The 20,512-nt window shown below is 38.1% G+C and overlaps 1 protein-coding gene across 2 annotated transcripts; it reads right to left on the bottom strand.

Moving 5' to 3' along the window:
* Window positions 1-1,830: 1,830 nt before the first annotated feature.
* On the bottom strand, window positions 1,831-20,272 carry LOC104093942 (uncharacterized). 2 transcript variants are annotated; one of them, XM_070186205.1, is made up of 14 exons: window positions 19,996-20,235; window positions 19,138-19,494; window positions 8,715-8,889; window positions 7,880-7,963; window positions 7,544-7,785; window positions 7,201-7,420; window positions 6,202-6,281; window positions 6,042-6,126; window positions 4,758-4,889; window positions 4,568-4,681; window positions 4,407-4,454; window positions 3,452-3,536; window positions 3,187-3,243; window positions 1,831-2,286 (listed from the first exon to the last, which is right to left on the bottom strand). In XM_070186205.1, exons 2-14 carry the CDS (start codon window positions 19,359-19,361, stop codon window positions 2,189-2,191), a joined length of 1,644 nt encoding a protein of 547 aa, XP_070042306.1. In that variant the 5' UTR covers window positions 19,362-19,494; window positions 19,996-20,235; the 3' UTR covers window positions 1,831-2,188. The 2 variants fall into 2 exon arrangements, with proteins under 2 accessions (XP_070042306.1, XP_070042307.1); XM_070186206.1 differs by lacking the exon at window positions 19,138-19,494 and having other exon boundaries at window positions 19,996-20,272.
* Between the last annotated feature and the right edge of the window lie 240 nt (window positions 20,273-20,512).

Raw genomic sequence — 20,512 nt, 5'->3', positions numbered from 1 at the left:
TATCATTTTTGTGTTTATCCCGGGATTATTTAGTAGGTGTTTGGACATAAATTCCAAGATTTTTTTTCAAATTTGGAATTTCACTAAAATTTGATTTGAAGATGAAGTTGTGTTTGGTTATAATTTTTGCAACATATTTGGATGTATTATTTTCAAAACCATAAAACATGATTTATACCCCACAATTTGTAAAAAATATCAAATCCACCCCGACTTGATTATCCTACTTGAAATAAACAGTCAAACATGTTGATTGTTTAACTGTACGAACAATCTCTAATAGAAGTTGTAGTGGTTCCTTCAGGTAAAAGTGTAAATTATAGATCTCAATAATGGATGTCAAAACATACTCCAAGTCCACTCAATCAGATGGTGGGTAGTTATAGGTGTTACCTAGGTTTAATCTGATTGGAGTCCTTTTATAAATTTCAAAAATATAAGGTAAATTTGTAAAACTTAAAAATACCAACTTCCAAATTTCCAATTAAAAAACTGGTTCCCAACAGTTTTTCAAATTCGAAAATGCATTTTCAAGTTGGATTTGAAAAATTATAAAAATTTCATAACCAAATTTTATTTTAAAAATAAATAAATAAAATTCTTATGTCCAAATGCGCTCTTATTATCCCACCCTCAATCTGGGATAGAATAATGCTCAATTATGAGATTAATTAATTCTGGAATCGCTAATCCCGATAAATTTCAACCAAACACGTGATAAAATAATCTCTGGATTACTATCGTTATCCCGCATACCAAATGACCCCTAAGGAATACTTCAAGCAGTGTATCTCTACCTCACGCACACTTTTTCATAGGCAGTTTGTCCAATACGCCCAAGAACTAATGCCACTTTAGTATTATATTATTGATCTACACGGCCTGAAATATTATTATTTCACAATTTCTTTTGAATATTTAACTATAACTTTTATATTATATTGGAAGAATCTTGTTGACTTTAAGTATTATTATGTACGTCTATTTTTAAAGTTTAGATCGTTGGATCAGTTTTCCAACATTTTGGAGTAATTGAATTTGTGGAATGTGCCTTGTGACTAGTATCTTACCCCATGTAAGCTAAAATATCCTATCATGCACCTCTGCCTTTAAAATTGTGTTATGAATCAGTAAATCTTCTAAGCTAGATGTATAGAGCTCATATGACCAACCCCAACTCCTTTTAAGATTGAAGTGTAGTCAAAATAATTAATTAGAGCAATCCTCACAAAGGAAATCAAAGCTCAATTCCCAACAAAAACAATATGTTAAGTGATTTCTTTCTGTTTGACCAAGCCTTGACGAACAAAGTCATTTGCCAGGACTCACCATTATCAAAACAATTAAATGGGCTGGGGTGGGGTGGGGGAATATATGTGCAGATCACAATGCGATTTGGGCACAAGAAGCAAAGATATAGATGAACAAGCACCCCACATGTCAGTTTGTTAACAAAAAATTGCAGAAATATGACACTTTTTTGAGTGGTCTTTAACATTTGACTCCCGCGGAGACAAAAATTCAAGACCATTCACTTTGAGGGCTATTTGTGTACTTCACCCATTTGCTAAAGGGTCTGCAAATTAACATGCCACCTTTGACAAGAAACAACTACAAGTATGGAAAACCAACTCAACCGGGAGAAAAAAACGTCGAGTTTACACAGCCAAGGGGGTTAAGGACATCCATATGACCAACTCAGTTCATGCGAACTATAGAACAATAAAGCATCGTTTCGTCCTCTTTTCGAGTTAACAATAACACAGCAACAGCAACGAAAAGGTGGTATCAAACCCAGAAAGCATAAACAAGGGGAGCGTACACTTCTAGTAAGAACTCAAATAAAACTTCCATCTTTTGAGATAGTCTATTGAAATAAATAAACCCATAGTGGAAGAGATTACAAGAACAAGGGAGCAAGTTTCTGCAGATTAGAGGGGGGGGGGGGGGGGAAATTACAAACTAGCAACAAAAAGAATGATATGTACTTCCAAGAAATAATTTACACAAAAACAAGCGCAACTATGAACCAAGGCAGTCACAGATTTGCAAAACTGCCTTCGTCGTGGACACTTTACACTTGAAATACACCTATGTTAAAACACAACAGCTTCACTTAACAGAGGGAATGTTGCATGTTTGCTTTGTTGACTATGGTCATAAAGTTATTAACAGATTAGTTTGGACACTATAGTTCAGCCTGCTTTGACGATTCCAAGTGTGGAGGTAACAGTTTAAGGAAACTCCCGTGGGCAGGTTGAGAGTTAGATGCATCCGAATCCTCACCTACAAACATATGAGCATCCATACTTTAGCATGTTTATACCATCTCATGATCCAAGAGAGAAAAATAAACAAAGAAAAATAACAAGAAAGAACACATGAAACAGAGGGACAAGATGCTGTAAAGGGATACAAACCGAAAGTCAACAAATAATCAACTCATTTCTTGTAAGCTAACACTAATATCCACCATTTCTTTTGAAGAAATTACCACCACAAGGAGAACTTCAGAGATAGATTTGTCGTTAGCTCTCCAACTCTTAGAAACTTCATGATCCACGAGAGAAGGATAACAAGAATGAACACATGAAACAGATACACAAAATGCCGTAAAAGAAAAACCACGACTGGAGAGTCGATGAATGATCCATTCTTTTTCTTAATGGTCTTTTTTATATCGGAGAAATCGCCTCTGGCCCCCACTTTGTGAGGTATCAACAGGTTCGAAACCTCGGAGAGTATTGGCCTCCCCCTATCCTCCTCCTAACTTAAATACCGGACTTTTGTCCACGGCATTTCAAACCACTGATGTACACCTAACCCACACTCCAAGCTATGTCCTTATGGTTGAACCAAAGGCCTGGTGGTGGACATCAATTCATTTTTCCTCTTTTGCTGATATAATATAATATCCTTTATTTCCTTTTACCACATTAGAAAACATTCAGAAAAACTCTATTTACCTCCAACTCTTAGAAACTTTATGGATGTTTCTCAACATAAAGGATGGTGACGCTCAATCCCAATATAAGTTGCAAGTAGAGCAAGTGAAGACGTGCAACTATTATTTCCATTCCTTGGGTATTGCCTCTCTATTTCTTGGAGCAACGCCAGGAGAAGTAATAATCCAGTCTACAGTAATAACTATGACAACCAGAATAAAAAGAGGGACAGAAATCCTACTGAAAAGTGCCTTCACAGTTGGCCTCTTAGCTTTGTTGCTCTTCTTCTTCAGTTCAGCTGAAAAAAGATATGAGCATTTTAAGACAAATCACAAACTGAAAATTACAAAAGAAACAAAATAAACCATTTAATACTCGAAGAGCAGAGATTGATAAACAAAGCACAGATAACAGCAGAAATCAAATCATACTTATCCTATGTTAGATAAGTTCAAATTGATATCAAAAGGATTAATTATAACTTAATGCAAGGAAAAGCTTCATACCCATTCCAGCAACATCATTATCATTCACAATCTCAAAGTTTTTGTAAGTGTAGCCCATAAAGTTGACATCCTTTGAGGAAAGCATCTGTAGCGACAAAAAAAAAAGGATCAAGAACAGATTAAACGATGAGAGGAATATTATGAGTGCATGATTTTTTTTTCTTTTTTTTAGTGCATGATGAAAAAGACAATAGAAGTTGATGCATCGATGTAGCCACATGAATCACTTATGAGTCTATGACCATAACCGCCAACCAGATTAGCTGATGATATATAGCGAAATGAAACATTTTCCTCTTACTCAATACTGAAACACTTCTATCAGCAAATTACCAAACTAGTTTCCAATAAAGGCGGCAGTATCCTCCCTTTCAACTGTCTCTTACCCTTTATCCTTTACAATGTAGTAATTACATGGATTTTTCAATTTGGAAACAGCAAACACATACCTATACTTAATTATGCTCAACTAAGAGAACTTATCTACCAAAACCCATCCCCTCTTCCAGCATACTAAATACTGAATAAAGATATATGTATCTGGCTCTTTATTACTTTCAATTCTGTTAAATTGCCACATGGAAAAATAGGTACTTTTATAGGAATTCTAATTTGTCAGCTAGAAATTGCATTTGGATTGATAGTACTCCGAGGAAATGGCTACTCCAGAGAACTAGTTTCCCAAATTCAGGTTCTCCATTGCATATGTGAAGCGAAGTTAGAATGGAAACCATACAAACCGTTCCTATGAGCTGAGTATTCAAATGCAGAATGACATCATTGAAACAAGCCCTATGTATTATGAAACTTGTAAGCAATAAATCATCCCTATTGACTGATTATTCAAATGCAAAATGACAGAGTTAACATCACTTAAAGAAGCCCCTACGAATTATGACCAATAAAAAAAAGCCCCTACGAATTATGAAGTCACTAGCAGTTTATCGGTACTAACCTTCCTCCAAGGACCTGATTTTGCTGCTGTTGGAATTTGATTGTCACCCTGCAAACCAGAATTGCAAAGGAAGACATGAAAAACAAGCAGATAAGGATTGCACAAAAGGGTTGCTGTAGCACTGATGGAGAAACCAAGATTGAAAAGGGCAATTTGCACACCTCTTCAAACTTCTCAAAATTCTGAGTATCCAACTCGTCATTAACTTCTGGAATAAATGCAGCTTTCATTTGGTAAAGTTTATCCCATTCAACACCTTTGAACCATGGGTGAGCCTGAAAAACAGTTAACGGATTAAACTTGACCAAGTCTAATCTCATTCTAAGTATTTACAGCGAATACGCCAACTACCTTTATTTCACCAGCACCCCTGGTCCCAAGTCTCTGTTCTACATTACACAGGAGTTTACATATGAGATCTTTTGCTTCAGGAGATAGTTTTGCCTCTTCGGGAAATTTAAGATGAGTCCGCCAATTTACTATCTGTAGCAACAAGACAGATTAAAGTGGACTGTCATCAAGAAAGTATCAAAATGGAACATGAAGCTACAATGTTTGATGCAAACATTCCAAGCTTTCACCAAAGGTTACATGTTATAATTGATGCAATACTATTATTGATGAAAATAGAAACCACTTCTAAGACATCTTGGGCACACGTTGCTAATTGCAATAATCATGCGTAGAGAACATGTCCATTTTTTTCTAACCTAACCCACAATACAATGCAGCCTATGTCCCAAGGAAATGGCTGTGCATGTCAAACAAGAACATACATGCATCAAGCTCCACTCACTGAATAATGATCAAGCCTTGCTCGTTGTAGTTTAAAATTGGTCATATAGTAAATCCATTTAAATTTTGTTTTATCAAATACTGATATTACGTGCCTAGAAAGATGGCGTAAGAATGCATTTAGTCAAAGTTAATCTAAGAAGAAATGCTGATATATTTAGTCCGCAAATACTTTGATGCATGTATAGACCATCTAAATATGGTGGAAACAAAAAAGGCTTCTGCCCCGGAATATTTTGGCGCCCCCACAGTATTCTATTATGTCTAGTCACTCTGGATAAGCTCAGCAGAGCATAAGATTCTGCACAATAAGACTTGAGAGGCATGTGTTCATATACATAATGAAAAATGTTAAACTGTATTACTTCCTCCTTTTCCTTTTCCTTTCCCTAGAAATCAGACACTGAAAGAATCATAATGATTCGAAGCAAATAGCCGACAGGTGTTGGCCTTCATATTCTTAATGACTCACTTTGCTCAGCAAACAATTACATTCCCAGGTCTCTAATCAACTTAGATAGGGGCCAAAGAGCAGTCCCGGGAAGCAGTTTAAATTTTTTCGCGGTGCATTGAATTTCCATTAGCAATATAGCCGCTTCAGTTCTAATAATTTTGAAGCAGTTCCAGACGTTTGTGTGTCCCAAGCCAGAAAACGACCTGACTGAAACACCAGTAACCTGGACTCTCCAGCATAACCCAAAATTTAAGGTCAAATGAAAATAGCTAGGATCATGCATAACTAGACCAAAGGAATGAAATGGACAAAGCTGACAACCAGTGAATCCACACGTTAAAAGACTTTTCACCATGCATAACCAAGGAACAGATTCCCATACTTACCTTCCTACAGGTGGACATAGGTTCATCGGAATAGAATGGTGGATATCCCACGAGCATTTCATACATGATAGCACCAAGTGACCACCTGAGAGAAACACACAGAAATTTAAGAAAATAGATAAGCTTTTAATTGAAAGAGATATAATACAAAGATACCGACCAATCACATTCACATCCATATCCTTTCTTCAGTAAAACCTCTGGAGCAATGTAGTCAGGTGTCCCAACGGTGGAATAAGCCTGCAGTACTTCACTGTGTTAAATGGTTCCATGTAATCAATACGAGTTTCAGAAAAATAACAATTAGGCACTATACTTTCCTAGTCAGACGCAGGGGTGAAGGAAGAACTCTCACCTTTGTTAGTTTGTAAAATTACTCATTACTCATCCAGGGTTTAAGAAAATGTTGCACTACAATCCATAAGATGTAGACTCCAATTTAGAACGTAGGAAGTAGGAAGTCTAGTCTATGTTTGCATTGGAACGTAAGAAAGGCAAGGAATGATCAAGCCTTGAAAGCCTTAAGCTTTATTACTAATTTAGTATTGTTATTATTATAGCTACAGTCACTGTAATGACTTCGATAAGCATAGGCATTACAGTATCCAAGAACACTCTAGCTATTTGCTCCAGACTTTTGGTGGGGGTTGGGAGGGGCAGAGATAATGGATAGAAATAGAGCTTATCTCACTCTTATGATCAAACATGGTATAGAAAAGGAAACTTCCGTACTCACATCATTATGACAGAAATATAGGCAAAGAGCTCTGACCAAGAGAAGTGATGATAGAGGTTTAAGACAAAAGAGAAAGAGATCAGAGGAAGTCAGCACTGAAAGTAGGGGTAGCATATATACCAGCAGAAGAGGGGGTAGGAGGTAAGGAGAAGAGAGGATGACAGTGCTGGTGTAGTACATTGGATTTGGGTCACTTTTATTGAAAGACTTTTAGTCCTCCGTAGCAAATTTAAGAGGCAAATAAGCATTAGTTTACCGTGTAAAGTTTCCAGGACCTCAAGGGGTACATAAATATTTTCCAGATGCCCCTCACGAAGACATCCTTTGCACCAAATGTGATATCTAAGGAAAGGAGCTTTTCCTCTAACTTGTGCTTAATAAAAGTTAAAAGGTTCATTAATCATGGTTGTAATAAGGACTTACAAGCATCCTCCTATTCTTCTGCCAATGCAACAGTTGCTCCTGTTGAGTGCGACTTGGAGGGGCTGGGCGTCCATCACTTTGAAGAGCACCACTTAACTTACTTGCCGCTGTGAAATCCTTTTCCTGAAGATTACTGCAGTCCAGTGGTTTACATAATCCAAAATCTGATAACTTCATGTGCCCATTTCTATCTAGTAGTAAGTTATCCGGCTTGATATCTCTGCAAATTTTGGATAGATGAGTTATTCCTCCTGATTAGAGAACAATGGAGTAAAGAAGCAAAGAAGAACACTGTGATATGTCATGGCAATCACATCACACAGAAACAGAATTTTGTACCCACCTGTGGATATAATTGTGTTTATGGATAGATTCTATAGCAAGGACCGTCTCCCCTACATAAAACCTGGCCTCGTCTTCTGTTAAAGTATCTTTGCGCATCAGCAAAGTCATCATATCTCCACCAGGAAGATATTCCATTATTAGATAAAGATACTCCTCATCTTGGAAAGAGCAATATAGCTTAACAATGCAATTGCTGTCAACTTCAGCAAGCAGATTCCTTTCTGCTTTAACATGTTCAACCTAACAAAAAATAGTTGATAAGCAGAAATTAGCATGCAAGTGCAACACAAACAATCACCAGGTAACTATGGAGAAAGTTTTATGTGTTCTTTACCTGGCCTCTACGAAGCATTTCTGATTTCTTAAGCTTTTTCATGGCGTAGACATGACCAGTTGCCTTCTCCTTACATATTCTAACCTGAAGCAAGACAAAATAAGTTACAAGGTCAAAAGGAATAAAGGGCAGCCCGGTGCACTAAGCTCCCGCTATGCGCGGGGTTCGGGGAAGGGACGGACCACAAGGGTCTATTGTACGCATCCTTACCCTGCATTTCTGCAAGAGGCTGCATTTCTGCATTTACAAGGTCAAAAGGAATATAATCTCAAATGTTATTCCTATTTCCGATTCAGGTGTGTGTGTGTGTGTGTGTGTGTGTGTGTGAGAGAGAGAGAGAGAGAGAGAGAGAGAGAGAGAGAGAGAGAGAGAGAGATAGATAGAGAGAGAGAGAGATAGAGAGAGGAGGCGGTCTATGAGTGAATATTTACTGATTATATCGTTTCTCAATTAAAGCTCAAAAGCTTTCCACCATGAAGAAAAGTGGACCCCACCAAGAGTAAAAGAACCCATAACAGTTCACTAGGAAAAAAGATCCAATTTCCAACTATCTGAGTTAGAATGTATGATGTAGAAAACAACCATGAAAATGTTTCAGCCCAAGGACATAATGCCCCCTTTTTCTACCATACCTCTATTTTTATTAGTTTTATTTCTCCCAAAGGATGCTTGAACCCCCAGGGTAAAAGATACAAGCTTGATAAGTAGAATTAAAAAGAAATAAGACAGAATTTTAAAAGATTTCCAGTCATAGTTCTCTTTGCCTGTTATGCTGGTCGGAGATATAAAATAGGAGAAAGGATGTATGTATGCGGTAAGGGATAAAGAAAGAGACCTCGCCAAATGCACCCTTTCCTATCATTGTCAAAGGCTCAAAATCGTCAGCACCCATTTTATGCCTTTGACGGCGCATAAATTCTGTCTCCTTTTTCTCAAGGTACTTCAGTAAATTGTTCTGCTCTTCCTCAGAAACCTCAGCATCAGCTAATTTTTTTTCAAGCATATTGCGCCTGCAACAAAGAAAACAATGATTATTCTTTAAGAGAAATTGATTTTGTATGCACCATTCATTTAAAGCACAAAGAACATGGAAAAGTAAAAGGAATGGTGATAGCACAGAGAGCACATCTATTAACTAATAAGAGACGCATATCATATAAAGGAGGATTACCATAAACTTAAGATTTACATTGATGGCCTTGGAAAACTTCAAAAAGACTTGAGACAAGTAATTTTGCAAAAGAATGAAGGGTGACACAAGATTGTTTAACTTATCCAGAGAAATGCTATAATCAAGTCTTAAGACATGTCACCCCAAAAACATGCTTATAGACTCTACAATTGCAAGTAATGGGTCAAATAGAGCAAATGTTGGTTGGCCAGTTATGAATATGGAGAGGTTCTAAAAACACTAAATCAACTTGGTAAAAGAGATTAAGCAAGCATTGAATGTAAAGCTTTGTTTGGCTAGCCTATGAGTATGAAGTTAATGAGGTAAAGGCATGATTTGTGTATATCAGCAGATTCACCAACTACCAAAAGGTTTCTAAAAGCACTTGACCAACTTAATAAAAGAGATCATAATGGAAGAAAGAAAACTGAGTGCAAAAATTAATCAGTAATATAAGGACTGCAATTAATTGATAATTAAACAAACTCCTCACTGTATACTATTAGCTACATTGGATTATCATACACATGCATATCATACTGCAGATTATCAGTGACAGGAAATAAGTAGCAGAAACTGTTAACTCTAATTTCCGTCTTCTTTGGCCATGATTAAGGCTAGACCTTCGCTAAAGGCCATCAGCACTAACATCGTAAGTTTTTTATTTGCAGGTTCAGTGCTCTATTTTCGTAGATTACATAAATCTTTGAATATACATACTAGAGGTTAAATCAATTTTAAAAAAGGAACACTAACAAGAAGCTGAACAATTTTCTGCTCAATAATTACTTTCAGTACGAAGAAATGCAACTGCGAATGGTTTGTCCACTCTAGATTCTCCCATAGCTAGGCCTAAAACTTAGCGAAAGGCAATCAACAATAACATAAAAAAAATTCTATATTTGCAGTTTTCTTTACAAAAAGGTAATATTTGTATTAATGGGGTGGAAATTCCCAGTATACAAGTCAGATCCAAAAGTAGACAACTTACAGAATAGTATACTTCTCTACAAATAGCAAGTTATTGATGCTAATAGGATTCTCAAATGCACCAAAAGTTCATATATGCAGTTTGAGTCTCTGTTTTAACAAATAACTATACATCTACAAAGATATATATTAGAAGTCAAATCTATATCACCAAAGGGCAATTTAGTGTTTCCCAAAACTCAACCAAATGCAATCACTTGAAAATCCGTAACTAGGTTTATCAACAAACGCCAATATGCAGGAAATTGTTGGCAAGAGTTAGGAACTTCAATAACTTTTCCCAGTCCTGATTGATATGAATATGTGAGCCTCACATGAGCAAAATCGGAAATGAAATCCTGCATCAGTTTGCATTCCAGATAATGTTTCTCCAAGAATGTTTAATCATTGCAAGGAGTTTATTCGCCCCAAAGTGGCACAGAGCAAACCATCAGAAAAGTTTTCTAAACATTTGATTCCTCTTAACCTGTGAACTAAATCTTAGCACACTCTATATGCACACAACTCACAACCATCTTTTTCTTCAATGCCCTGTTGCAGCAGATCTATGGAATATGTTTATATCACTCTTTGGACATAGATGGGTCATGCCACATAATATCAGGGATGCTTTTGAGTCTTGGAGTTACTGGAAAGTTGGTAGCACCATCAGGAAAGTATGGAAGATGACACCTGCAGCTATTTTTTGGAGCATTTGGAATGAGAGAAACAACAGGTGTTTTGATGGAGTATCAACTTCTCCCCACAAACTCAAAGGCTAGATGCCTCATGTATCTGTACAGCTGGGCTTATCTATCCCCTATAGACTCTCCTGATAGTTTTTAAAATTTTGTTAGCTCCCTAGAACTAGTATAAACATCTGTAAGGAGCTAACAATTGATACACTCTTTTGTAACTTCTGCATCTTCTTGATGCCAGCAATGAAACCAATTACTTCATCAAAAAAATATGCAGACATACCAAGAAAACCACAAACTACACTTGTTTCTCAAAGGCTAACAAATCACGACTGGACTATCACAAATTAATACTGCATCCACGACAATTCACCATGATCCAACATTTCGTGGAATTAAGACGACAAAGCTAGTTTCCAGCTATCTAGAAACTCTACAGTGAAAAGCTTGGGAAAACTTTTACAGGCATCAACCATCGACTCTTTATTATTAGCACAAACCACCCCTTGTGGATACATCACTCATCGTCTAAATACCAACAAAAGAATGGAAATGTCAGAGACAAGATTAATGAATCAACTCCATGTGCCAGGATGAGGCTGTATGACTTGTTCAGGAAAGAGTACAGAGTTCCCTCTATGTCCTTTTTCATTTAATCAAGTTGTAAAAACAGACTAATTCAGTGTTCCCTCTATGAAATGACATCCATTTTAACTATCCCATTCTGAAGTTATTGCTAACAGCATAATCAACAGAAAACTACATTAAAACCTTTCGGAATAGGATAATAGGTTCAAGGATGATCACGAGAAGGGACGAGAAAATAGTCATTGCATAGACGTCTAAGCTTTCCAATGTTTGTTACAGTTGCAATCTGATGTAACTAAGATTCTAATTGTTGCATGTTATGAACCCAGGCGGTGACGTGGAGGACAGCAGGGCTGACACCGGGGATATCAATAATACTCAATTGAGAAAGAGCAATCGTGTGAAATTCCCCTCTAAAAGGTTGGCTGATTTCATTGTGGGCCTCGCTAACAAACGTGATGGGCAAGGGTGAGTGAAGCAGCGTGTGAAGGAGTGGAATTGGTTATAAGTACTTGTCAGAAGGAATAACAGATTAGGCTATTTGTTGCATTGTGCTTCTCAGTGTTATAAATAGCGCTCGCCTCAGCGCTAATAGCGTGAGGCGAGGCAAGACAGTGTCGCCACAGAGCCTCTATTGCGACACGTTTTAAAATAGCGCTCGCCTCTGCCCTGTGTGGCGAGAGGCGACAGTGTCGCGAGAAGCGACCATAGCGTCGCCTTTTGTTTTTTTTTTAAAAAAAAAAGAAAGAAAAGCAAAGACTCAACAAAAAGGGTCGCGATTAGGGCTTGACAACATAGCTTCTTCAACTTGAACAAAACAACAGAGCTTCTTTGACGTTCTGAACTCGCGAGCCATCGTCTGCCATCGTCTTCTTCTTTCAGAAGCTTGAGGTTCTAGCCATTGAAAGACCAGGTATGCTTCTTCTCCTTTCTCCTTTCTTCTTTCTCCTTTTCTTCTCTTTCTTCTTTCTATTTTTTTCCCTCTGTTTTTTGTCTAAAAGAACAGAAACAGAGGTCTGTTTTCTGCTCTATTTTTTGAGCAAAATAGAGAGGTTTCTTCTTCTCTTAACAGAAACAGAGGTCTATTTTTGTGCTCTATTTTTTTTGGTTCTGTTTTGGCAAAATAACAGAGGTTGTTTCGAAGCCCTGTTTTTGCAAAATAACAAAGGTTGCTTCTTCTCTTAACAAACGCTCTGTTTTTTTCAGGCCCCGTTTTGTTTGCTTTTTTTTTTTCAATTATTGACTTATAATCTTATAGAGTAGAATTAATTGCATATTGACTTGATAATTTTTTTTCAATAAAACAGCGTTGAAATGACTTCATCCGATAGTAATAAACGAAATGATATAGCTTGGAATTATGCTATACAAGGCTCATCAAGATCCGCAATTAAATGTGTATTTTGGGAAAAAACATATAACGGTGGGATAACTCGTCACAAGCAACATTTGATAGGTGGATTTAAAAATGTAGTACAATGTCCCCTTTGTCCGCCCGAGGTTAGGGAGGAAGTAAAAGCGTTTGTTGATAAGAAAAATGTGACAAGAACTCAAATGAATTTTGAAGCATCGGTGAATCTAATTGATAAAGATGATGAAATGGATGAAGATGGTGAAATGAGACCTCCCCCCCCCCCCCCCCAAAAAAAACTCATAAGATATCTTCAAATAGTTCTAGTGGGTCATCCACGACGGCACGTACAGTGACAAAAGGTCCTCTCAATCTTTATTTCTCGGCAAAACAACAAGAAAAGGGAAAAGGTGAAGAAGGTCTAGGTTTAGAAGCCAAGAAGATTTTGAGGGACCGCGTCGTAAGTGCCTTTGCAACATGGATGTATGATTCAGAGCTTCCTTTCAACTGTGTTAACTACAAAACTTTTGATAAATTAATTGAGACCGTAGGACAATATGGCCCAGGTATGAAGCCTCCTAGCTATCATGAAGTTAGAGTAACTCATCTTAAAAAAGAGGTGAAGAATATAGACCAAATTATTGAGGAGCATAAAGTGGAATGGAACAAGTTTGGATGTTCCATTATGATGGATAAATGGACAGCACGAAATGGAAAAATGATCATAAATGTGTTGGTGAACTCTCCAAGAGGGAGTGTTTTTCTTGAATCTCACGATGCTAGCAACTCTTCTACGGATGGAAGCAAAATGTACAGCTTGTTTAGAAAGACTATTGATAAAATTGGAAAGGAAAATGTTGTACAAATTGTTACAGATAATGCTAGTGAGAATGTTAGTGCGGGTAGGATGATGGAAGCTATGTATCCACATATTTATTGGACTCCATGTGCTGCCCATTGTATCAACTTGATGTTTGGTGACATATTCAAGGAAAACCCATATGCTTCAGATAACTTTAATATAGTTATTTATACTTATGTCCTATCCTATTAAGTATTAACTATAAAATTGTTATTGTTACTTTTACAGTTTTCACTAAGGCCGTCAGGGTATATTCTTACATCAGTCAGGGGCCGTTGTTGTTGAATTTGATGAGGAAATTCACAAATGAAAGAAATTTGGTGAGACCTGCCAAGACTAGATTTGCAACGGCTTTCTTAACTTTGCATAGTTTTTACTTGCAAAAGAAAAACTTGAGAAAGCTAGTTCTTTCAAATAAATGAAAAGATAATAGATATGCAAAGGAAGTTGCGGGAAAAGAAACTGCCAAAGTTCTTAATTCTCCATCATTCTGGAATGACGTCGTTCGGGCTCTTAAAGTTGGTGGTCCTTTGATTAGGGTACTTCGTATGGTGGATGGGGAGAGAAAACCACCAATGGGCTATCTTTATGAAGCTATGGATAGAGCCAAAGAGACTATTACAGCGTCATTTGAGGGAGATGTTAGAAAATATGAGAAAGTTTTTGAGATAATTGATATCAGGTGGGAGAATAGACAAGAAGGGTTGCTCTGATGGTAAGCAACCTGCACTTCCAACCAAGAGGTTGTGAGTTCGAGTCACCCCAAGAGCAAGGTGTGGAGTTCTTGGAGGGAAGGATGCCCGAGGGTCTATTGGAAACAGCCTCTCTACCTCATGGTAGGGGTAAGGTCTGCGTACACACCACCCTCCCCAGACCCCACTAGTGGGATTATACTTAGGTGGTTGTTGTTGATATCAGGTGGGAGAATCAACTCCATCGACCTTTGCATGCAGCAGGCCATCTTCTGAACCCGGGATTATTTTACAAGAACACTAGAGATGAAACTTTGGCTTCAGAGGTTTGGATTGGATACCATGCATGTCTTGAGAAGTTGGTCCCTAATTCAGCGACGATAGATCAAATTGGGGAGGAGTTTGGTAGATACTAACAAGCAGAGGGCCTATTTGGTTTACAAGCGGCCATTAGAGCCAGAAACATAAGGTCGCCAGATAACTAACTTTAATATAGATATCCTTATAACTTTAAATTAATTTATTTGATTTATACTTATTAACTTTTAAAATATTTTTCTATAGTTGAATGGTGGAAGCAATTTGGATATCAAACTCCAAACTTGCAAAAGTTTGCCATCAAAGTACTAAGCCTAACTTGTAGTGCATCTGGATGCGAGAGAAATTGAAGCGTATTTGAGCATGTAAGAAGTAGATTTATTATATTAATATATTCTATATTGTATTATTATTAGTATCTATTAATTAATCTAAACAACTTATGCACAGATTCACTCCAAGAAAAGGAATAGGCATGAGCTATCGCGTCTCAATGATCTAGTGTATATTAAACACAATAGAACATTGAGGCGACGTTATGAAGCTCGCGATACCATTGATCCAATTTTGTTGGACAACATTGACGAGGCAAATGAATGGTTAACTGGAGCCCCCAAAATCATGAAGATGAACAAGTGTATGAAAGAGATGATCTTGATTGGGGTACTGTTTCTATGGCGGCTGGAGTTGAGGAGAATATCTATGGTCTTAGAGGGAGTTCTTCAAGTTACAAGGGAAAAGGAGTAGCAAGTTAAAGCCGGTCCCTAATTGATGAAGACTCCGAGGATGAAGAAGATGATAGCCAATATAATGCTAACATTCATGAAGTTGTAGAATTTGAAAATCTTGAAGAAGAATAGATGTTGCTTGTTTTAGACTATTAGACTTTAGTTTATGAATCTACTATGAGTCTATGACTATCTATTGAGTCTTTAATTTTTGAATGATATATTTATTAATATATTATTGTTATTGAGTTTTTAGTTATATGTATATAATAGTTTATGTTTTTGTATAAATTGTCGCTTCACATCAAAAAGGCGAGCGCTTCGCTGCACGCCTCTCGCCTCAGTGAAGCGGGCCCTCGTCGCTATTTGTCGTCGCACGCTATCCAAAACACTGGTGCTTCTGCAATCTCTAATCTATTTCTCTCTGTATCTCTTCTCAGCTATTTCTTCGGTACTTCTCTTCTCATCTCACTCTCTATTTCTTACATATTACCTACGGTTTCCTTGCAATTCCATCATTGTAATCCTTCAGTTGAAGTAATATAATTTGTTAGTTTGGTTGGTGGTACAAATTGCTTCATTGGTGCTTTCATCCAGAGGTCTTTCCACCTCTTTCATGGAAGACCAAAAAGTACTCAAGGCCTTCATCGATGATTCAATTCGGGGTTAACTGTGGCGTCGTTCTATCTTGACGGTGAAGCACTGGAGTGGTACAGATGGTTGTTTAGAAACAAAAAATTAGTTGATTGGCCTCACTTTGCTGATAAGGTGAGGATTCGCTTCAAGCAGAAAGGGCTCGAGTCAGCGGAGGGGCGGTTAGCGAAGCTCCGGCAGGTCACTACCGTGTCGGAATTGCAGGGCAGGTTTGAGTCTATTGCTAACGAAACAGACGATATTTCAGAAAGGCTTATGGTGAATCTTTTCATTTCTGGGCTTAGGGAGGACATCAAAAATTCAGTATTAAGCCACGGGCCCAAAACATTTGAAGAGGCCCTAACCAGGCCCACATACATGAGCGTCGGATCCAGGCTGAGAAGGGTCCAGTTCGACCCGCTTTAGCTAATAAGGGACTTCCTCTCTTACCCAGCCCTAATTCATCTTCATACCATAATCCCTCGACATCGTTCTCCAGCAATCCTTCGTCCCAGGCACCAGCTAAACCTCCAATTAAGCGCCTCACCCATGCGGAGATTCAAAGTCGTCGTGAGCGCGGCCTATGCTATTATTGTGAAGAGAAGTTTACAGCAGGCCATAAATGTAAATCGCCTCCTCAGTTGCTTCTTCTCACTAATGGTTCTGATATGGAACCTATCTTGCCGGAATCATTCTTCTCTGATGATATCTTAGCTGAAGAGCTGCAGGTCCTAGAGGTTCAAGAGCAATCTGCAATTTCGTATCACGCGTTGGCCGGTGGACATTCCTCGTCTACCCTTCGATTTCTAGGCCATGTAATCGGAGCTCTGGTTCAGGTCTTAATGGACGGAGGTAGTGATCATAATTTCATTCGGACACACGTGGCCAAATTCCTTCAATTGACTATTGAAATCATTCCGGCCTTCTGAGTTATAGTGGGCAGCGGTCAGCGATTACGTTGTGAAGGAATTGTGCGTCAAGTTCCTCTTACCGTTCAGGAGTGTAATCTCACCATGGACTTTGACGTGTTTCCTATGCATGGTGCACATGTGGTTCTAGGGGCTTCATGGCTCTCCACTTTGGGAAGGATAGTGAAAGATTATGCCGAACGACTATTTGAGTTCAATTTGCAAGAGATGACTAGAATTTGGAAAGGAGAGAGCACCAATTCGGCACAACTAGTTCAATTGCATAGTCTTCGCCGATATGCTGCAACTGATGTTGTATCTTCCTACTACTGCTTGCAGATAGTTCCACCTCATGCTACTATTGAGTAGCCCAGTAATCCGGAATTGCTTGGCATTCTACAGGAATTTGTCGATGTCTTTGAAAAACCTCATGGACTGCCCCCACCCCGGCAACAGGATCATGCAATCCATCTTAATCCTGGGGCCGAGCCAGTCATGTTAAACCTTATCGCTATCCGTACTTCCAGAAACAGGTTATGGAACAATTAGTTGCAAAAATGCTCAAGGATGGAGTAATCGGGATGGACTGCTATTTTTTAGGGGATGATTAGTTATCCTCTCTGATTCACCTCTACGACAGCTTTTGCAACATGAATTCCATGATACTACCATTGGGGGACATTCTGGGATAGCTCGTACATATCACAGACTAGCCTCCAACTTCTATTGGAAGCAGATGAAGCGTGATGTACGTAGCTTTGTAGTTTCGTGCCAAATCTGCCAACAAATGAAAAACGTCCACCACCACCGTACTGGGTTATTACAGCCCTTGCCCATTCCAGATTTAGTCTTTGAAGATATAGCAATGGACTTCATCACATGCCTACCTTGCTCAAAAGGTAAATCGACTATTATGACGGTGGGGAATCGTTTGACCAAATATGGACACTTTATTCCTTTAACTTCTACTTTTTCAACACGCACTGTTGCAAGACCTTGATAGTGGGGGTTATTCGTCTTCATGGCCCTCAAAGGTCTATAGTCACTAATCGCGACCCTAGATTTTTGCATGAGTTTTGGAAAGAAATCAATCGCTTGCAAAGGACCTCCTTAGCTATGAGTACAGCTTATCACCCGCAAACGGATGGGCAATCCGAGGCTCTTAACAAATGTGTTGAACAATATCTCCGCTGCTACGTAGCCGATGAACCACAAAAATGGGTGGCAATGTTACCTTGGGCTGAGTATTGGTACAATACTTCGTACCAAACTTCCACTGGCATGTCCCCTTTCAAAGCTCTGTATGGGAGGGACCCTCCTACTTTCACACGCTACATACTGGGAAGCAGTCCTAGTGAGCTGGTTGAAGCCTACTTTGTTGATCGAGATGAGCTATTAGCTCTTCTAAAGCTCAATTTGATCAAGGCCCAGAGACGAATGAAGAAACTAGCTGACAAGCATAGAACTGAACTTGAGTTTGAGGTAGCAGATTGGGTGTTCGTCAAGCTTAAGCCATATCGCCAGAACTCTGTTCGATTGCAACAACACCCCAAGCCAGGAAGACGTTACTTCGGTCCTTTTCAAGTTCTTAAACGAATTGGTCAGGTTGCCTACAAGTTGGATCTTCCGGATACTGCACGCATTCATCCTATTTTCCATATTTCAATGCTCAAGCGATGTGTGGGAGAACCAGTTTCGCAGATTACACCATTGCAATTATCGAACTTCCAGCCCCCCACTGTTGAGGATGCCCGGAACCTTGAGGACAAGGTTCTTTCGCAGGAAGAGAGTATTGTTATGAACCCAGGCGGTGACATGGAGGACAGCAGAGCTGACACCGAGGATATCAATAATACTCAATTGAGAAAGAGCAATCGTGTGAAATTCCCCTCTAAAAGGTTGGCTGATTTCATTGTGGGCCTCGCTAACAAACGTGATGGGCAAGTGTGAGTGAAGCAGCGTATGAAGGAGTGGAATTGGTTATAAGTACTTGTCAGAAGGAATAACAGATTAGGCTATTTGTTGCATTGTGCTTCTGCAATCTCTCATCTCTTTCTCTCTGTATCTCTCATCAATTTCTTCGGTACTTCTCTTCTCATCTCACTCTCTATTTCTTAAATATTACCTATTGTGTCCTTGCAATTCTATTATTGTAATCCTTTAGTTGAAGTAATATAATCTGTTAGTTTGGTTGGCTGTACAAATTGCTTCATTGCATACTGGCAACCGCAGTTAATACAAGTCGGACCAATGATCAAATGAACGTTTGCAAGCACATGCATCTAGGAATGACCAATACTAATTCACAGTCATCCTATGGAAAAAGGAGAACTAACATACCGCTCTCTACGCTCCTGCAAGCTCTTCATTTGTTCTTTGTAGTGCTTTTCTATGTACTGCTTGGCAGCTGCAGCTTTCTGTTTAGTGGCAGTTGAAGGTGTTTCCTCATGTAACGACAATTTTGACCCTTCTTTCCCATTACTAGTAGTAGTTTCCTGCTTCTTCGGAGGCTTGGGCTTATCTTTTTTGCCAAGCTTACTGAACCATCGTTTCGCAGTCTCCATCCGCCTTAGTCAACTTACTAAAGATAGGAAGCAATAATCACAAAGAAGTCTGAAAGCGCAACTTTGTCTTCCTTCGACAAGAAATCAATTATAGGCCAAGCTTCAAAGCACCACGAGGAACAAATTCAATGCTCTGCAAAAAGAACTCAATCAAGAATAGAAGCCTTGTATTTGCACAGAGCAACTAACCCTTACAGGCAACTAAAACTCTGTCTAATATTCACAGTTGGAGTAAATCTCATACGCTGCTCACCAGCACTAAATTAGCAATAGATAAGGGATAATAGGACTTATTCCATGAATAAAGAAAAAAAAGTTTTAAAAGGTGGATTTCAATTTTCAAACAACCACACAGTAAATCTAGAACTTCAAAAATCAAAATTCCAGAACACAGATCCTCTATGTATCATCAAATAAAGATAATCCATATCTACATATAATATCAATTTAAATGCAATAAAAAAAAGTAGGTAATTGTTCAATCATGTCAAAATTCAGAAGAAGAAAAATACAAAGAAAATTGATAATTTAACACTCCATAATACAGAAAGCTTAAAAAAGTAATTTTCAAGCTTATATCAAAGAAAGCAGCTTTTCTTGACAAAAAAATCAGCAAAAAAGATTCACAATTTACCTCAAAAATGCTTCAAAATGAGTAAATTCTGGTAGCTCTGTACCAAAACAAAAAGACCCAGAAAGGAAAAAAAATGAGTATTTTTGTAACAATTGAATCAGATTGTTTAGTTGTGGGATATAATACATTTAGATTGTTAAAAAAGGGAAAGAAAGAAAACCCTAAAGAGGGAAACTGAAAAAAAAGGGGAAAGAGATATTGTGTTAGTTGAAGAAGAAGAATGAAGAGTTGTGTGGAAGTGGGGATGACCACTTTGTGTTGTGCTTTGGTGGCATCAATTCACCATAGACACACACATACTGTGTGTGAGAGAGAGGGAAGAAAAGCCTTGTTTCCTTTTTTTGTTGAGTAATTGATTGAAGATTGAAAATAGGAATAAAATATTTGGTTAAGCAAATTTGAGTTTTGAGAATAAAATTTCTCTCTTTTTTTTTTTTAAGCAAAAGTATTATTTTTTTTTCAAAATTAAGGTATTTGGCTAAGTTTTGAGAAGGAAAAAATGATTTTTGAGTAGAAA

The sequence above is a fragment of the Nicotiana tomentosiformis genome, chromosome 9 (genome assembly GCF_000390325.3).
Source record: "Nicotiana tomentosiformis chromosome 9, ASM39032v3, whole genome shotgun sequence".
Lineage (NCBI taxonomy): Eukaryota > Viridiplantae > Streptophyta > Magnoliopsida > Solanales > Solanaceae > Nicotiana > Nicotiana tomentosiformis.
This window is presented reverse-complemented; position numbering and strand designations above follow the sequence as displayed.

Bases quoted from the DNA above. Each gene is read 5' to 3' on its own strand.
- LOC104093942 (XM_070186205.1), bottom strand. From the start codon at position 19,361: ATGGAGACTGCGAAACGATGGTTCAGTAAGCTTGGCAAAAAAGATAAG. The intron at 7,786-7,879 runs GTAAAGAACACA...ATTTTTTGTTAG, and splicing joins AAATGCTTCGTAGAGGCCAG to GTTGAACATGTTAAAGCAGA. The intron at 4,455-4,567 runs GTGTGCAAATTG...TCTGGTTTGCAG, and splicing joins ATTTTGAGAAGTTTGAAGAG to GGTGACAATCAAATTCCAAC.